Genomic DNA, 19,894 nt, shown 5'->3' with positions numbered 1-19,894 from the left:
TTCACTTTGAAGAGTCAGCAAACTATAGGCCTAATTTCGTCCTTCAAAATGGACGAGAGAGATGGGGGAGGGGGAGGGGAGGTGTGGAGATAGAGGGGTGAACAGGACAGACGGATAAGTTGGGCTCCAGTCAGCCATGTGAGTTTGCAATTAGAGGGCTTCACTGGACACTTTGTCTGCTGGCTTGTTTGGAGAGATGGGTGGAGAGAGGGATGAGAGAGAGGGAAGGAAAGAGAGCTAGGGAAGAGTGAAACAGAGAGGAATGAGTAAGGTTTTTGAGGTGAGAGTGTGACTGAAAATGTCCTCAGAACGTTCCTGAAAAGTTCCTTGTCAATGTAACCTAATGAGAATGTTATGTGCCATGCTGTAAGGGGCATGCTCTCCCTGCTGGGCAGTGAGTGTGAACTGTGCTGAGGTAAATACTAGACACTATAGTTCAGCCAGATAGTATTAAACTGCTCTGGACACAGTGGACAACAGGTTGTTTACCTTTTGACTTTGGCCTGGAGGCTAACTTTCCTCTCAGACACAAAGCTAGCTTGTCGCATATCCTCGTGACTCTGTAACAGTTGGCCTAACACTTTTGTTATTGATACCTACGGCAATAAAGCTTACCCACAGTTATACGCTTCAAGATGTTAGCTAGCTAGTAAATTTGTATAATTCACCATTAGCCATCCTCACAGCTCGATAATAGGGCTAAAGGTGACTGTTTTGTGTTCACACCCACACGCGTTAGCCTAATGCTAACAGGGGCCTACTTGAACATGTAACACACCGCTTATGATAACATGTCTCTGGTGCTGCAGCTGTCCACTTGCTGTCCCTGTCCCGACTTTGCTCTGTCATTGGGTTTAAAGGACCGTAAGGGTGAAGGGAGAGGAGGGAGATAAAACTGAATGAAGGACAGAGGGTGGACTGGGGGGTTATTTATGTGTGTGTGGAAGAGAGAGAGAGAGAGACTCACTTGGACTAACGGGTATCCAACCCTGACCTTTTCCATATTTCATTGTCACACGCAGGGACACACACCCAGATACATACACTCACACACAAAATCTTTCTCCCACGTCCTCTCTCACAGTCAGAGAGACAGATGCACACACGCACAGCTTGTGTGAACTTTGTTGTCAGATTTAAATAAACTAAATATATTTTTTATATGCACTGCTTTCATTAAGACACTATCAGATGATCTCAAAGGTTAGAAATCAAACTGAGTCTAGAGCTTTCCTCCACTCACATTTCACCCTGTGTTAAGTTTCATTACACTTCGCCGATAGGTAATGAAAATAGCAATGCAGTCATGCTGTGTGTGCGTGTGTTAGCGTTGGTACAACTGATAATGTCTCTCACTGGCAAAACGTGGAGTAGTTTCACAGTTTCTCTATTAGAGGAGAGTTTGTGCTAACTTTCTTAGGAGAGCGAAGAGGGGAGGGAGGGAGGAGGTCAGCATGAATAGGGCTGCAGGGAGTGGGATAGAAAAAAAGAAAAGCGGAGGGAGAGGAAGAATTAAATGGGTGCGTGTTGACAAAGCCCCACTTCTCTTTGTTCTCTCTCTCTCTCACTTTTTCTCTCCCTGCCTCTCCCTCAGTCTGTCTTTCTGTCCATCCAACCCTCTCTCTCCCCCAACTCTTTTCTCCTTTTCACTCTCGACCCACTCTTTCGTATGCACCAATCCCCCTCCCATCTTTATTCTGTCCTGAACTATCTCTCGCTTCCTCTCTTCTCTTCAAGTCCACGCAAAATTCATTTTCTCTCCTTCTAGTAAGCCCTTTTTCAACTGTGTCCCCTTCTCTACATCCCTCCACCCCTCTCTCTCCCTCTGTAGTTCTATTCATAGTGAGAGTAGTGAGAGGAGGGTGAGTTCTCCTAATTTAAATTCTTCACAGGGTCTCCATGGGAATAGTAAACTTTGTGGAGAGGAGAAGAAAGAGAGAGAGTGAAACAAAGAGAGAACAGGACACAGAGTTTGTGAAAAGCTTATCCCCCCTACCAAACAGAGAGAGAGAGCGAGAGAAGGGGGCGAGAGAGAGAGAAGGGGGAGAGAATAGTCCCTCCTACACTCTTAGAAAAAAGGGTTCCAAAAGGGTTCTTCGGTCTCTCTTCAGTGTAAAGGGTTCTTTATGGAACCCAAAGTGTTCTACCTCAAACCAAAGGGGTTCTACCTTGAATCAAAGGGGGTGTACACTGAACCAAAATGGGTTCTTCAAAGGGTTCTCCTATGGGGACAGCCGAATAACCATGTTATGGTTCTAGATAGCACCTTGTTTTCTAAGAGTGTGGAACTTTGGGAGTGAGTTAAACAGCGACTCTTTAACTTCACAGAGATGGGACCTCCTTTTCCTATCTCTTCTCATTCTCCGCTTTTCTCTTTACCTCCCCCACATTCTTTCCCCTGTCCCCCCTTCTTTCTGTCCTCCTCCTTTGTCACCTGTCACCCCCCTGCTCCTTCCTCTTTCTCCATCTGTTGGCCCCCTCTCCTCTCTTGCTCCAAAGGACAGGCCCTGAAGGAGGGACAATGAAGCACCATGCTGTGTAATGGTCTCTGCGTGTGTGCATGTGTGCGCGTGTGTGCGTGGTGTCCAAGCTCATCTCTCTCAATTAAGTTAAATTCAAACGGTTTTAATGGCATGGGAAATGTGTTTACATTGCCAAAGCAAGTGGAATAGACAATCAACAAAAAGGGAAATAAACAATCAGAAATTAACAGTAAACATTACACTCACAAAGTTTTAAAAGAATATAGACATTGTTATATTATTGGCTATGTTGTAACAGTGTTGAAAATATTGCTACTGTGGTATTTAACCTAATAGAAATGGGAGTTTATCAAGATTGGATTTGTTTTCAAATTCTTTGTGTAATCTGAGGGAAATATGTTTCTCTATACATTTGTTAGGAAGTGCAGCTCTGTTTCCAACTCATTAAGTGGGCAATGGGCACACAACCTATCTTCTCTTAAGAGCCAGGTCTGCCTATGGCAGCCTCTCTCAATAGCAAGGCTATGCTCACTGAGTCTGTACATAGTCAAAGCTTTCCTTAATTGTGGGTCAGTCACAGTGGTCAGGTATTCTGCCACTCTGTTTAGGGCCAAATAACATTCCAGTTTGCTCTGTTTTTGTTGTTGATTCATTCCAATATTTAAAGTAGTTATCTTTTTGTTTTCTCATGATTTGTGTTGCTGTCCTGGGGCTCTGTGGGGTCTGTTTGTGTTTGTGAACTGTTTGTGTCTCTCTGTCTCTCATAGGTTGATGATGCCATGCTCATGTTCGACAAAACCACTAACAGACACAGAGGTATTGCCACGAAACACCAGCCCACACACACACACACACACACACACACACACACACACACACACACACACACACACACACACACACACACACACACACACACACACACACACACACACACACACACACACACACACACACAATTACAAGTGGGCTAAATCAGGGTCACACAGAGTGATTCTTGGTAAGTCTTAAACAAATCTACTGTGAAACAAAAGTATACACCTCACACACATGGTTATGTGCTTTATAAAAGAGAGACCTGCGCTATGTCACATATAGAGTTCAAATATATTCAATTTTGAGTTTGCATCCCAATATTACACTTTATATACACTAACATTTAAAAGTTTGGGGTCACTTACAAATGTCCCTGCACATTTCTTGTCCATTAAAATAACATCATATTGATCAGAAATACAGTGTAGACATCGTTAATGTTGTAAATGACTATTGTAGCTGGAAATGTTGGATTTTTAATGGAATATCTACATACATACATACATTCATTAAATAGTACCGACAAAACACCAGTGTCAATGTCAACAGTGAAGAGGTGACTCCAGGATGCTGGCCTTCTAGGCAGAGTTGCAAAGAAAAATACATATCTCAGACTGGCCAATAAAAAGAAAAGATTAACATGGGCAAAATAACACAGACACTGGACAGAGGAACTGCCTAGAAGGCCAGCGTCCCGGAGTCGCCTCTTCACTGTTGACGTTGAGACTGGTGTTTTGCGGGTACTATTTAATGAAGCTGCCAGTTGAGGACTTGTGAGGCGTCTGTTTCTCAAACTAGACACTCTAATGTACTTGTCCTCTTGCTCAGTTGTGCACCGGGGCCTCCCACTCCTCTTTCTATTCTGGTTAGAGGCAGTTTGCGCTGTTCTGTGAAGGGAGTAGTATACAGGGTTGTACGAGATCTTCAGTTTCTTGGCAATTTCTCGCATGGAATAGCCTTCGTTTCTCAGAACAAGAATAGACTGACCAGTTTCAGAAGAAAATCCTTTGTTTCTGGCCATTTTGAGCCTGTAATCGAACCCACAAATGCTGATGCTCCAGTTACTCAACTAGTCTAAAGAAGGCCAGTTTTATTGCTTCTTTAATCAGAACCACAGTTTTCAGCTGTGCTAACTTAATTGCAAAAGAGTTTTCTAATGATCACTTAGCCTTTTAAAATGCTAAACTTGGATTAGCTAACACAATGTGCCATTGGAACACAGGAGTGATGGTTGCTGATAATGGGCCTTTGTACGCCTATGTAGATATTCCATTAAAAATCTGCCGTTTTCCAGCTACAATAGTCATTTACAACATTAACAATGTCTACACTGTATTTCTGATCAATTTGATGTTATTTTAATGGACAAAAAATGTGCTTTTCCTTCTAAAACAAGGACATTTCTAAGTGACCCCAAACTTTTGAACGGTAGGGTACGTCACAGAAGACTGAAATATAACAAAACTGTTTGACATATTTTTGACTAGATTTTTGGTTCAGTGTTTGACCAGATTTTCGTCAGTAAAAAAAGTAAAATCTTTATTAATGATGAAATGATGAAAAATATGAATAACATTCCACCCATGAGGCCAAAGAGGGTGTTTTTGGTCATTGACTGCAAGAAAGGGATACGTTTTTTATTTATTTAACTAGGCAAGTCAGTTAAGAACAATTTCTTATTTACAATGACGGCCTACCCTGGCCAAACCCGGGCGACGCTGGGCAAATTGTGCGCCGCCCTATGGGACTTCAATCACGGCCTGTTGTGATACAGCCTGGAATCAAACCAGGGTCTGTAGTGACCCCTCTAGCGCTGAGATGCAGTGCCTTAGACCGCTGCGCCACTCGGGAGCCCTATGTGATAATATTCTCTCAGATCAATTGGCAGATCACACTAGCGAGTTTGTTGGTGAAAAAGTAAATCTCTTGCATTGAGAAGGTTATGAAGAGTGATCCTTGGTTCAGCCATGCATGGAATGGCAGCATAGCACACATTGCTTTTTAGTGCAGATAATGTTATGCTGAAACAAATAACACACACATTGTCAGACTCTCACACATTGTTTAGATAAACACAGACTCATGCTGATACACATTCAATGTTCTTGACAGTATTTTAATGTGTGGGAACTGTACTGGGCTGAGCTGGTTACACATCCACCATAGCTGCTGGAACCATATTGGAAAGGACAGTATGAAAATAAAATATCTGAGCTACCAGAGTGCAGGTCGGGTTGGCCCTATAGTGTGATTTAGCCATCTGAGGTAAGATGAGGGAGGAACAAGTAAAGGGAGGTGAGAAGGGAGGAGCTGGGTTAATTGGTCAACTCGTTTAATCGGAGCTCAGACTAAAACTTCACCTACTACTCCACCCCCCTTCACCACGGCAACAGATTGACAGTTAGGGCACAACCTCCTGAGGTGTGGGGGAGGGAGAAAGGACAGGTCAGGGACCGATTGAAATGTACAAGTTTGTGTGTTTTTGGGGAGTGCACAGGGGAGGGTAGTGCGTTTTTTTACCTGGTTTACATTCACTCTTCTGCTTGTATTTTCCCTATAAACAATGACTTGACTTACTTTTGATATTACCCTAATAAAGTTTAGAAATGTTTGGCTATTATTAAGCTTTAGCTGTTGCAGGCCTATGATATGTAGGCTTTGCGCCCCGCCGCTCCAACTGACTCCAACAGTTGAACTTGAGGTGATGAAGACTGTTTCAGGCCTACCAAATATGATTCTATATTTTTTGTTGTATTTCACCCCCGTTTTCAATTACAAACTAGTCTCATTGATGCAACTACCCAACGGGCTCGGGAGAGGCGAAGGTCGTGTCGTGCGTCCTCCGAAACATGACCCGCAAAACCACACTCCTTGACACCCGCTCGTTTAACCCGGAAGCCAGCTGCACCAATGTGTCGGAGGAAACACTGTTCAATTGATGACTGAAGTCAGCCTGCAGGCGCCCGGCCCGCCACAAGGTGTCACTAGAGCCTGATGAGCCAAGTAAAGCCCCCCTGGCCAAAACCTCCCCTTACCCGGACGACGCTGGGCCAATTGTGCGCCGCCCTATGGGACTCCCAGTCACGGCCGGTTGTGACACAGCCTGGGATCGAGCCCGGGTCTATAGTGACGCCTCATGGACTGCGATGCAGTGCCTTAGACCACTGTGCCACTCGGAGAGGCCCGCCTAACAAATATTCTGATCCAAATTTTATGAATTAGCCTCCCTCTATAAGTCTATATCTGTATAGCAGATGCAGTAGCCATTTGACATAAAGAAATACATGTCGGTGTCGTTGCATTCCACCAGCATATCCCTATCTATCTGGGGTTAGGCCTAAACTTATTTTCCTTTATTTGGGGTATATATATATATATATATATACAGTAATCCCTCGTTTATCGCGGGGGTTACGTTCCGAAAATGACCCACGATAAGTGAAATCCGCGAAATAGAAAACTTTTTTTTTTTTTACAATTAGCAACTATTACATGTATACAAATACAGTGACTCACGTGTAGGCCGTTTCGTCGACATTATGGGTTTAGGAGATGTTCGAAATTACAAGATAATTTGGCCAACTTAATGTAAATTTGCCAAGCTGTTTTATGTACGTACACATAACTGCACGAGACGACAAAATGATAGCACAATTCGTAGCATGTTTTGATACAAGAAGCGGGAGTGAGTTTTTAGCGAATCAGAATGCAGAGCACAATGCACCAAAAAAAAAAAAAAAATGCATTATGAAAATCCGCGAAATAGCGAATCCGCGATAAGTGAACCGCGAAGTGGCGAGGGATCACTGTATATATATATATAAACTCAGCAAAAAAAGCAACAAAAAAAAACGTCCCTTTTTCAGGACCCTGTCTTTCTAAAGATAATTTGTAAAAATCCAATTCACTTCACAGATCTTTATTGTAAAGGGTTTAAACACTGTTTCCCATGCTTGTTCAATGAACCATAAACAATTAATGAACATGCACCTGTGGAACGGTCGTTAAGACACTAACAGCTTACAGACGGTAGGCAATTAGGTCACCGTTTTGAAAACTTAGGACACTAAAGAGGCCTTTCTACTGACTCTGAAAAACACCAAAGGAAAGATGCCCAGGGTCCCTGCTCATCTGCGTGAATGTGCCTTAGGCATGCTGCAGGGAGGCATGAGGACCGCAGATGTGGCCAGGGCAATAAATTGCAATGTCCGTACTGTGAGACGCCTAAGACAGCGCTACAGGGAGACAGGATGGACAGCTGATCATCCTCGCAGTGTCAGACCACGTGTAACAACACCTGCACAAGATCGGTACATCCGAACATCACACCTGCGGGACAGGTACAGGATGGCAACAACAACTGCCCGAGTTATACCAGGAACGCACAATCCCTCCATCAGTGCTCAGACTGTCCACAATAGGCTGAGAGGCTGGACTGAGGGCTTGTAGGCCTGTTGTAAGGCATGTCCTCACCAGACATCACCGGCAACAGGGTCGCCTATGGGCACAAACCCACCGTCGCTGGCCCAGACAGGACTGGCAAAAAGTGTTCTTCACTGACGAGTCGCGGTTTTGTCTCACCAGGGGTGGTCGGATTCGTGTTTATCGTCAAAGGAATGAGCGTTACACCGAGGCCTGTACTATGGAGCGGGATCAATTTGGAGGTGGAGGGTCCGTCATGGTCTGGGACGGTGTGTCACAGCATCATCGCACTGAGCTTGTTATCATTGCAGGCAATCTCAACGCTGTGCGTTACAGGGAAGACATCATCCTCCCTCATGTGGTATCCTTCCTGCAGGCTCATCCTGACATGACCCTCCAGCATGACAATGCCACCAGCCATACTGCTCGTTTTTTGCGTGATTTCCTGCAAGACAGAAATGTCAGTGTTCTGCCATGGCCAGCGAAGAGCCCGGATCACAATCCCATTGAGCACATCTGGGACCTGTTAGATCGGAGGGTGAGGGCTAGGGCCATTCCCCCCAGAAATGTCCGGGAACTTGCAGGTGCCTTGGTGGAAGTGTGGGGTAACATCTCACAGCAAGAACTGGCAAATCTGGATCAGTCCATGAGGAGGAGATGCACTGCAGAACTTAATGCAGCTGGTGGCCACAACAGATACTGACTGTTACTTTTGATTTTGACCCCCTCTTTGTTCAGGGACACATTATTCAATTTCTGTTAGTCACATGTCTGTGGAACTTGTTCAGTTTATGTCTCAGTTGTTGAATCTTATGTTCATAAAAATATTTACACATGTTAAGTTTTCTGAAAATAAACGCAGTTGACAGTGGGAGGACATTTCTTTTTTTGCCGAGTTTATATACAGTGGGGAGAACAAGTATTTGATACACTGCCGATTTTGCAGGTTTTCCTACTTACAAAGCATGTAGAGGTCTGTAATTTTTATCATAGGTACACTTCAACTATGATTTTTAAGTAATTCATTTGCATTTTATTGCATGACGTAAGTATTTGATCACCTACCAACCAGTAAGAATTCCGGCTCTCACAGACCTGTTAGTTTTTCTTTAAGAAGCCCTCCTGTTCTCCACTCATTACCTGTATTAACTGCACCTGTTTGAACTCGTTACCTGTATAAAAGACACCTGTCCACACACTCAGTCAAACAGACTCCAACCTCTCCACAATGGCCAAGACCAGAGAGCTGTGTAAGGACATCAGGGATAAAATTGTAGACCTGCACAAGGCTGGGATGGGCTACAGGACAATAGGCAAGCAGCTTGGTGAGAAGGCAACAACTGTTGGCGCAATTATTAGAAAATGGAAGAAGTTCAAGATGACGGTCAATCACCCTCGGTCTGGGGCTCCATGCAAGATCTCACCTCGTGGGGCATCAATGATCATGAGGAAGGTGAGGGATCAGCCCAGAACTACACGGCAGGACCTGGTCAATGACCTGAAGAGAGCTGGGACCACAGTCTCAAAGAAAACCATTAGTAACACACTACGCCGTCATGGATTAAAATCCTGCAGCGCACGCAAGGTCCCCCTGCTCAAGCCAGCGCATGTCCAGGCCCGTCTGAAGTTTGCCAATGACCATCTGGATGATCCATGTGGTCTGATGAGACAAAAATATAGCTTTTTGGTCTAAACTCCACTCGCCATGTTTGGAGGAAGAAGAAGGATGAGTACAACCCCAAGAACACCATCCCAACTGTGAAGCATGGAGGTGGAAACATCATTCTTTGGTGATGCTTTTCTGCAAAGGGGACAGGACGACTGCACCGTATTGAGGGGAGGATGGATGGGGCCATGTATCGCGAGATCTTGGCCAACAACCTCCTTCCCTCAGTAAGAGCATTGAAGATGGGTCGTGGCTGGGTCTTCCAGCATGACAACGACCCGAAACACACAGCCAGGGCTGCAAATAAATTCATAAAAAATCCTACGATGTGATTTTCTGGATTTTCTTTTCTCATTTTGTCTGTCATAGTTGAAGTGTACCTATGATGAAAATTACAGGCCTCCCTCATCTTTTTAAGTGGGAGAACTTGCACAATTGGTGGCTGACTAAATACCTTTTTTGCCCCACTGTATATATATGTATGTATATATATGTATGTGTATATGTATGTGTATGTGTATATATATGTATGTATATATATACACGTATATATATATATATATATATTTATAAAAATATTAATATCATACAGTGGACACGTAAGCCTATAGGCCTTTGCATGCAATGCCCTGATACATTTAGTGCTCAAATCTCTGACAGCTGAACCATGAGGTCGACAATTATTGTTTTAGACAAGTAGCCTAAACAAAAACCTGTTAAGTTTTAGGCTGGAAAGTTTAGCATATTCTACACATCGAAACACATGGAATAATGTTTTTGTAATCTGCTATAGGCTGTTTTTAAGGACAAGTAAATGTGGCTCATTTGGCCAACATCCCTTGTTTATTGATGGCGCTGGCTGCAGCAGGTTGTATCTGAATGCATATGGATGTCCATTACATTTCTCAAATGTCCAGTAAATTAAAATCTTCTCAGTCATGTTGTCCAGCGCCAAATTTTCCTAAAGGAAACTCTGAAATGGGATATTGTTTTTAGGATGATTTAGAATATTCACATGAAAAGTTGTTGTCAGTTGGATGGAAACCTAGCTATGGGCACCCTAAAGACTCTGGCATGGGTGCTAGTGCAGTGTCACTTTGATTATGCCTGCACATGGTTCACCTGCAGCCCCAAACATCTAAAGCACAAGCTACCAGCCAAACAAGCTTGTAAGAACTGTACTTAAACTCCTCCCTCATTTTTTGTCTCTGTAATGTGTCTGTATCTCTGTAATTGTATATGTATTTATGTCAAAAATAGGGACCACAATGGAAGTAAGTCCCCGACTTTATTGTGCAATCCTGGTCACTTTGTGTAAAAAAACAAAAAATATATTTTGCTGACAAATAAAATCAATCAGGCAATCAAGCCAAATTGTGCATAATTGATAAATGGAAAGAGACTTCTGACATTCGGAGATTGTCAAGCCTTCGATACTGAGTAAGCCTACACGGTAGGGAGGGATGTGTATTTTCTGTTTGTCGAGATTGACATAGTCTATTTATTGTTGAAAACACAAACCATGATATTGAAGAGCTCAAAGTCGGTATGCTTTGTTTTTTGGTTGCATGGTGCATTGGCACAGAAACCTGTTGGTGGAAAATCCCCAGTACAAAGGGAGGGTCATGTGAAAAATGTTGGAACTTTGGGGAAGAAGGTGCATTTTTGCTTTAATGCCACTTTGAGTTTAATTCCGATCCGTCCGTAATGGGGTAGGGAGAGAGAGGGGAAAGGGGTAGAGACCAGGTGAGTCTCAATACTTTGATGTAGTCTCCGCTGCCCATTTGTTCTTTCATCTGAAAGGGATTGAATAGTTGAAAGCAAATAAATCATATGCTTTGAGGGAGAAAAGAAGGGTATATATAGATTGTTTTACCTTTATTTACCAAGGCAAGTCAGTTAAGAACAAATTATTATTTACAATGATGGCTTACAAACAGTGGGTTAACTGCCATTTTCAGGGGCAGAACGACAGATTTTTACCTTGTCAGCTCAGGGATTCGATCTAACAACCTTTCGGTTACTAGTCCAATGCTCTAACCACTATGCGGGAAAAGTGAGCATTAAAGGGGCTTTCTTTCCTCGCCTCTTCCCCTCATCTCCTTTTCTTCATTGGTGATCCCTAACCTGGAAGAACTAGACATGTGAAGTCATGATTGCAGTCAGTCTGATAGAAAATGAAAACAAATGGCCATAGTGGAAAGCTGAAGCAGTCTGTCTGTGTTCCTGTGTCCCTCAGGTTTCGGCTTTGTGACCTTTGAGAATGAAGACATGGTGGAAAAAGTGTGTGAGATCCACTTCCACGAAATCAACAACAAAATGGTATGTATGTGGACAACATGTACAGTGTGTATGTGGACAACATGTACAGTATATCTATGTGCGAGTGTGTGTGTGTCAGTGTTGATGGCGAGGAGTGTGTGTGTGTCTTTGTGCAGAATATCTAAAAGTATTAGCTTTCCTCTCCAGGTGGAGTGCAAGAAAGCCCAGCCCAAGGAAGTGATGTCACCGACGGGTACGGCTCGAGGTCGTGCCAGGATTATGCCCTACGGCGTGGACGCTTTCATGCTGGGGATCGGCATGCTGAGTAAGAACAGAACATCAATAACACGGTCATGTTGCCACCACTAAACACTGGAACCATATTCACAAAGCGTCTCTTGAGTAGGGGTGCTGATCTAGGATCAGTTTTGTGTTTTTAATTCACAATGAATACGATTTACATGATATAACCGGGGAGACCTGATCCTAGATCAACACTCCTACTTAAAGAAGCTTTATGAGTTCAGGACCAGTACTGGAGAGCAGGGCTAAAGAGATGGGAGGAGAGGTCGAGGGAGAAGGTGTTTCAGTGGGACTCAAGTAAGCCATGGCCCACAGTGAAATCATTGTCTCTTGCTCCACCTACAGTTATGGCAACAGCATGGTACGGAGTTGTGGTGCTAGTTGCTACATGCTACATGAGGTCTAATATGAATGCAATATCATCTCCTTCAGCTGTGTTCAGCCATATCCTGATGGGTATTTATTTGTCTCTCTCTTCGCAGGCTACCCAGGCTTCCAAGCAGCTACGTACGCTAGCCGCAGCTACCCTGGCATCGCTCCTGGTTACACCTACCAGTTCCCTGGTATGAGCATCACTCTGTCACAATGATTCATGGAGAGGTTGAGTTACAGATGTACAGACGACTTGAGTCTGTTATTCATCCAAAGATCTGTCTAGGAAACAATGCATTGGCCTAGTGATCCAAACAGATACATATTGATGTTATTTTTATGTTAGTTGACAAACATATAAACACACACTTACACTTTATACTCCATGTATAAGCACATATAGCAGAGTATCTGGCTGCTTGTAGATTTCAGAGAGTTGTATTTAGGATTTCTCATCTTCATCTTCCCGGTCCTCTTCTCCATTTCCCCTCCCCTCTCATGGTAGAAGTAATCTTGCAATCTGTTAAAATGTGCTGTACTTCTATCTCCCTCCCCATCACCTAATTTTCTCCTTCTTTCATGTCCACTCTCCCCTCACGGCTCTTCCTTCCTCTCCTTTTCCCCTACCACCCTTCGCCCCTGTAGTCTCTTCACTGTAAATTGCTTTCTTGTGTGTGTTCTCCTGTGTGTGTGTGTGTGTGTGTGTGTGTGTGTGTGTGTGTGTGTGTGTGTGTGTGTGTGTGTGTGTGTGTGTGTGTGTGTGTGTGTGTGTGTGTGTGTGTGTGTGTGTGTGTGTGTGTGTGTGTGTGTGTGTGTGTGTGTCGGTAGGCACGTGGATGGTGTTTGTATTAAAAAAGCGCTCTCTCGACATTTCTGTTCTAGAATTCCATTTAGAGAGGACCCCCCTTCTGACATCACCCCACCCCTCTGAGCTCACAGGTCAGTGACTTCTCTAAGATCTACAAGCAGCTCTCTTTCTCTTTATTTGCAAGGCAACAGGGCTAGCCTGTTGTGGAATGGTGTAATGGCCCTCCTTTTTCCAATCGGGAAGTGTTCAAGCCTAATAACTTTGATATAAGCACAACTTTTGCAACAACAAAAAATATTGATGATCATGGAATTGACCGCAGCAATGTTAAGCTTGGATATTTTTTGCGTGGTTTCACCATCTTTAAAACTGTCAACTACCTGACGATGAATGGTTTGGTGAACTAAATTCGCACACTGCCAAACACCGTGAAATTGTCCCTCTGTCCTCTGTCCCTCAGCCATTCCACTGTCAGCCTACGGACCAATGGCAGCGGCAGCAGCAGCTGCTATGAGAGGTAAAGATAATTCTCCTTCATCATTCTGTTTGTGTCTGTCTGTCGTCCATGTGTATGTGACTGACTGACTGTCTCTCTCTCCCCCCTCTCTCTCTCGGTTTTCCCTTCTCTCTCGCTCTCTCTCTCTCTCTCTCACTCTCAGGTTCCACCCAGTCGCGTAACTCAGGCTACCTGGGCACCAGCAGCCCTGGGCCAATGGCTGACCTGTATGCAGCAGCAAGTCAGGACTCAGCAGTCAGCAGCTATCTCAGCGCAGCCAGTCCTGGCCCCAACTCAGGATTCGGCCACGGTCTCGGGGTACGTCACTATCATTGAGACAGAACAGGGTCGTTGTGTTCGTTAGGGCACACCATAGCAAAATGATTTGCAATGGAAAATGAAAATGAGCATTATTTGACAAGTTCAGGTAGTCCTTCCTTGCGTCAGTCTGTTTTGTTCCTTTTGGTTCCTAATGAATACAACCCAGGGTTGGAATATCGCAAAGAGGGATCTATAAGAATCAGCTAAAGGAGCCCGCTTGGTGGCATATGGCATGTATCTGATGCTAGGGGAAACCAGGGGTTTGCTTACCAGCTTAATATGGAAGTGTAAAGCTGCCAAAATTCGATTTATTCGATAATGTAACGTTCGTCGTCTGAAGATGAGGAATCATCGGACCAAAGCGCAGCGTGGTAATTGTTCATGTTAATTTATTAAAACAGAACACTAAACAAAATAGCAAAGAGAATAAAACGAAACGAAACAGTCCTGTCTGGTACAGACACAAAGACAGAAAACAACTACCCACAAAACGCAGGTGAAACACACAGAAATAGAAAACATAGAACACAAAACATAGAATGCCCACCCCAACTCACGCCCTGACCAACCAAAATAGAGACATAAAAAGGATCTCTAAGGTCAGGGCGTGACAGATAATGACAAATCACTGCACTATTTGCAATTTTGGTTAATCATCTCCTTTCTTAATTTCAAAATATCTACCAGCTGCTCTGTCTCTAATAGTCTGTGTGTCTCTCTTCTTTCTCAGGGTCCTCTGATCGCAGCCTTTACCAACGGGTACCACTAAGTAGATTCAGCCAATCACTGGACACGGAAGGAGGTTTCTTCTGCTGACGAGCCAATCAAACTGCTGTGTGCCTACCCATGGCACAATCCAATTGGCAGCCACAGGTCAAACCCCACCCCTGGCTCCCCCTGAATCCACCCACCGACTGAAGAAGATATTTTATATTTTAGACTCCTGTATCTTGTATTCCTGTACTAATATCACTTCCTCTTCTCGGTCCCTTGTTTCTCCTATTCTTTACCTTCACGTAGGTTTATTTAATTAGATTCCAATGCTGTTTCTTTTTTTAAATATCATTCTGACAGAAAAATACATGTGTAAAGAACGACTGTGGGTTGCGCTCATGGCAAACACAGATTCTGACAGATGTATTTTTACTTTATATTTGAGGAATTTTTATTTAATCACAATGTTTTGATTTATTGTCTGCTCCTTTGACCTCCCTTTAATGTGTTACTGAGGTGAGATGGAGAGAATGAGGAGAATAGAGGGGTAGAGAGAACTGAAATGGTGTGTGGGATGGGGTCTCCTTGTCAAAAGGAGTACCTAACCCATTTTAAACAGTGGAAGAACAAAGAAATGATGTCCCAGGAAACATGAAAAGAAAACTAAAATGTATATTTTGATAGTTTTTAAAACAAAACATTTGTAATATTGTTATTAATATTGAACGTAATGATAATAATCGGTAAGGTATTTTATTCGGTAATTGGTTTTGAAAGGAATGTTTTATTTCCTTCCTGTAAAATATTGTATATAGAGTTTGAGGGGGGGGTTTGTACTTTGATTGGCAGGTAAGGTTACTATTAATCGTTCGGGCGCCATTTAAACTGGAAGTCTTTTTAACTTCTACTACATGTTCTTCGGTGGCAGGTCATTTCTATTTGAAAGTGGCTATCCCCTAAGCTTTTGTTTAGTGTTTAGGCCAACACCATGCATGAGCAGGGTTGAAGACTAGATGATATTTGTAAATAAGTCGGAATGATAAGATCCTATTCATTAGAAATTGGTTTGAGAGATTATCCAAAAGTAACAACAAGAGAACACGCTTGAATTTACATGCAGTTGAGTTTCATTCCGTGTCTTACTGTAAACATTTATTAACTAGTGTGTGAATTCCAAATCTGCATTTCGTCATACAGCGCTACAACAGAGTTATTTTTGATTTGTGCCAGTAACCGGTTTCTATTGAATCGGGCCCCTTAAAGGCACAGTCTTATCACGTTACATTAACATAAAAATAGAATTACTTGAATGGGGATTCCCATTCTAGTAATTCTAGTTATATGGACATGACATCCACGTATCCCTCAGAAGAACTTGAATTGGAACAGATGATTGGATAAGGAAAAACTTAAATGAGACTCTGTTTTATTTTTATTGGCTATGGTGAGGGTGCATGGGTGGGGTTAAGGGGGATTGGGTGGGCTTTAATACAGCTTTTTGGTGGGATATATTTTGTGCTATTTTAGGTATATTTTGCGCTATTTTCCTTCATTATGTTTGTTCTTTCTTTCTTCATGTTCAATGTATGGGTCATATGGACCGTAGAAACAAATGAAGGACATACTTAACAAAGCAATTGACTCTTAAAATACTATTACATCATGGTTGTATTTGTTCTCTGATGACGTTTGAAAGTGCGTGTGTCATTATGTGTGAAAGTGTGTTTGTGTGTGTGAGTGTTTGTGTACACGCACAATAGTGAGGTGAAGTATGGAACTAGCTACATTCGACAGTTGAGATGCATTTTTTGATTTTGGTACAGCCATTTTGGTACTGATATGTTTGCCTGGTTCCATTTAGTCTAACACCCCGCACATAGGGACTAGGGGATCATAGGGACTAGGGGTAGATAAATCAAAATAGAATAGGGCCTCTGTCCCAGTCAGTACAGAAAATAGGTATACACAGACCAGTAGCTGGAAGGGAGGAGGAGACAGTGTGTCACAAAGCTATTTCAATGAAAATCACATGAATTTTGTATATTTTCCTCAAAGTCTTCCAATAAACATGAAAAAAGAATCTCCCATTTTAAACTGGCTAGTACTGCCCTTTTCCGACTGGCTGGGTCACTACACAAAACTACTGCTGGACACGAACACTGTAACTTTTTAACTTGCAAAAAGCAATAAGTTATTTTTTATCTTAGAAATAATAATGATATTAATAGCAATATGAGTATTGATAATTACATGGCATTAAGACTTATTTTAAGAACAAAAAATAAACTATATTTTTCTTTTGTACGATTTCGTTCCCCATGTACAATAATGATTCAGTGATTTTTAAGACGCTGGTGTTTTTTTGTTTGTTTGTGTTGATGCTTTCTTCAGGGTCGGGAAAGGGGCAAGGCCTTGGTTGTTAAAGCTCCAAGGTCTTTACCAACACTAACTCAACTTTTATTTGGACTGTTCCCCGCCCGCTTTGTCATATGTATTTCTTATTTTGTTCTACTCTGGAAATTTCAATTTTACAATTCCTAATAAATTATTTTAAAGCATTCCACTGAGATTGTGGTTCTGTTTGTTTTTCTGAGAGTTTGAGACTAAGTTGTACGAAAGCATATGAATACCAAAACAAATATTTTGATTTAAATTTGTATTTGTTTTAGCATGAATCTGCTTCCATAAATGTAGGTATAACATAAATAAATATTGAAGGAGAGACATTCTTGAATATTTATTTTTGTATATATGCTTTTATACCCTTTATGTATTTTGACGGTTGTCCTATAGCAAGTTATACAATGCGTTATTGGGTCACAGTGTTGCAATTTCTTTTTAGAAGGTCTTGAAATTTGATATTAAATGGCTGAGATCCCATTAACGGGATCGATATGACAACAGATAGTGAAAGTGCAGGGCGCCAAATTCAAACAACAGAAATCTCATAATTAAAATTCCTCAAGCATAAAAGTATTTCACACCATTTTAAAGATACATTTCTTGTTAATCCCACCACAGTGTCCGATTTCAAATAGGCTTTTCGGCGAAAGCACCACAAACGATTATGTTAGGTTTTTAATTACCGTTTATATTTTTAGTTTTTCCCTCACAACTTTTTTCTCATTCAACTTTTTCACTCCGGACGCTTTATCTGGACATGGTTCGTCAGGACCTCCAACAGCCGAAGCTAAGTAGTAACATTAACATGATGCCTTCTAATTGCAGTCGCTGTACTCATAATATACAGGAGAACGATCGCCTTACGGCGAGGATAGCTGTGCTGCAAGCCCAGCTTCAGACGCAATCGTTGGGCAAGGGTAATTTCAGTGTAGGAAAGGATGAAACAGCGTCTGTGCCACCAGTAAGTACAGATAGTAGTATAAATCCCCTCGCACAGTCCCCGCAGCCGGACAACTTTCTCATGGCTTCTGGAGGGAAATGCTGTAAGAATGCTCTACCGGTGTCGCTCATTCAGCCGACAGAAACTTTCAACCGGTTTTCCCCATTAAGCAGCGAGTCGGAGTATGAGGCTGAGCCTTCTCTTGTCTCTACTCCCGTTACGGGGTCTGAGACGCCGAAGCTTCCCACCATTAGCTCTGACAAATTGAAAACCCTAGTCATTGGCGACTCCATTACCCCCAGTATTAGACTTAAAACGAATCATCCAGCGATCATACACTGTTTACCAGGGGGCAGGGCTACCGACGTTAAGGCTAATCTGAAGATGGTGCTGGCTAAGGCTAAAACTGGCGAGTGTAGAGAATATAGAGATATTGTTATCCACGTCGGCACCAACGATGTTAGGATGAAACAGTCAGAGGTCACCAAGCGCAACATATCTTCAGCGTGTAAATCAGCTAGAAAGATGTGTCGGCATCGAGTAATTGTCTCTGGCCCCCTCCCAGTTAGGGGGAGTGATGAGCTCTACAGCAGAGTCTCACAACTCAATCGCTGGTTGAAAACTGTTTTCTGCCCCTCCCAAAAGATAGAATTTGTAGATAATTGGCATTCTTTCTGGGACTCACCCACAAACAGGACCAAGCCTGGCCTGCTGAGGAGTGAGGAACTCCATCCTAGCTGGAGGGGTGCTCTCATCTTATCTACCAACATAGACAGGGCTCTAACTCCTCTAGCTCCACAATGAAATAGGGTGCAGGCCAGGCAGCAGGCTGTTAGCCAGCCAGCCTGCCAGCTAAGTGGAGTCTGCCACTAGCACAGTCAGTGTAGTCAGCTCAGCTATCCCCATTGAGACCGTGTCTGTGCCTCGACCTGGGTTGGGCAAAACTAAACATGGCGGTGTTCGCCTTAGCAATCTCACTAGGATAAAGACCTCCTCCATTCCTGCCATTATTGAAAGAGATCGCGATACCTCACATCTCAAAATAGGGCTACTTAATGTTAGATCCCTCACTTCAAAGGCAGTTATAGTCAAGGAACTAATCACTGATCATAATCTTGATGTGATTGGCCTGACTGAAACATGGCTTAAGCCTGATGAATTTACTATGTTAAATGAGGCCTCACCTCCTGGTTACACTAGTGACCATATCCCCCGTGCATCCCGCAAAGGTGGAGGTGTTGCTAACATTTACGATAGCAAATTTCAACTTACAAAAACAAAAAATGACGTTTTCGTCTTTTGAGCTTCTAGTCATGAAATCTATGCAGCCTACTCAATCACTTTTTATAGCTACTGTTTACAGGCCTCCTGGGCCATATACAGCGTTCCTCACTGAGTTCCCTGAATTCCTATCGGACCTTGTAGTCATAGCAGATCATATTCACATTTTTGGTGATTTTAATATTCACATGGAAAAGTCCACAGACCCACTCCAAAAGGCTTTCGGAGCCATCATCGACTCAGTGGGTTTTGTCCAACATGTCTCTGGACCTACTCACTGTCACAGTCATACTCGGGACCTAGTTTTGTCACATGGAATAAATGTTGTGGATCTTAATGTTTTTCCACATAATCCTGGACTATCGGACCACCATTTTATTACATTTGCAATCGCAACAAATAATCTGCTCAGACCCCAACCAAGGAGCATCAAAAGTCGTGCTATAAATTCTCAGACAACATAAAGATTCCTTGATGCCCTTCCAGACTCCCTCTGCCTACCCAAGGACGTCAGAGGACAAAAATCAGTTAACCACCTAACTGAGGAACTCAATTTAACCATGCGCAATACCCTAGATGCAGTTGCACCCCTAAAAACTAAAAACAT

The 19,894-nt window shown here is 42.8% G+C and overlaps 1 protein-coding gene across 3 annotated transcripts in view; it reads left to right on the top strand.

The window, feature by feature from the left end:
- Positions 1 to 17,224, top strand: part of LOC139535978 (RNA-binding protein Musashi homolog 1-like) — a 39,039-nt gene extending 21,815 nt beyond the window's left edge. For 2 of the 3 annotated variants that reach the window (XM_071336010.1, XM_071336012.1), the window contains exons 7-14: positions 3,251 to 3,299; positions 11,627 to 11,709; positions 11,857 to 11,974; positions 12,435 to 12,515; positions 13,207 to 13,263; positions 13,593 to 13,649; positions 13,792 to 13,946; positions 14,680 to 17,224. In XM_071336010.1, coding sequence (XP_071192111.1) covers positions 3,251 to 3,299; positions 11,627 to 11,709; positions 11,857 to 11,974; positions 12,435 to 12,515; positions 13,207 to 13,263; positions 13,593 to 13,649; positions 13,792 to 13,946; positions 14,680 to 14,718 — 639 coding nt within the window. In that variant the 3' untranslated portion in view covers positions 14,719 to 17,224. The remainder of the gene's footprint in view (positions 1 to 3,250; positions 3,300 to 11,626; positions 11,710 to 11,856; positions 11,975 to 12,434; positions 12,516 to 13,206; positions 13,264 to 13,592; positions 13,650 to 13,791; positions 13,947 to 14,679) is intronic. The other variant, XM_071336011.1, reaches the window with a different exon arrangement.
- The last annotated feature ends 2,670 nt before the right edge of the window (positions 17,225 to 19,894 follow it).

Source organism: Salvelinus alpinus, chromosome 12 (genome assembly GCF_045679555.1).
Source record: "Salvelinus alpinus chromosome 12, SLU_Salpinus.1, whole genome shotgun sequence".
Lineage (NCBI taxonomy): Eukaryota > Metazoa > Chordata > Actinopteri > Salmoniformes > Salmonidae > Salvelinus > Salvelinus alpinus.
The sequence above is the reverse complement of the archived record's forward strand: the minus strand, read 5'-3'. Positions and strand labels throughout refer to the sequence as shown.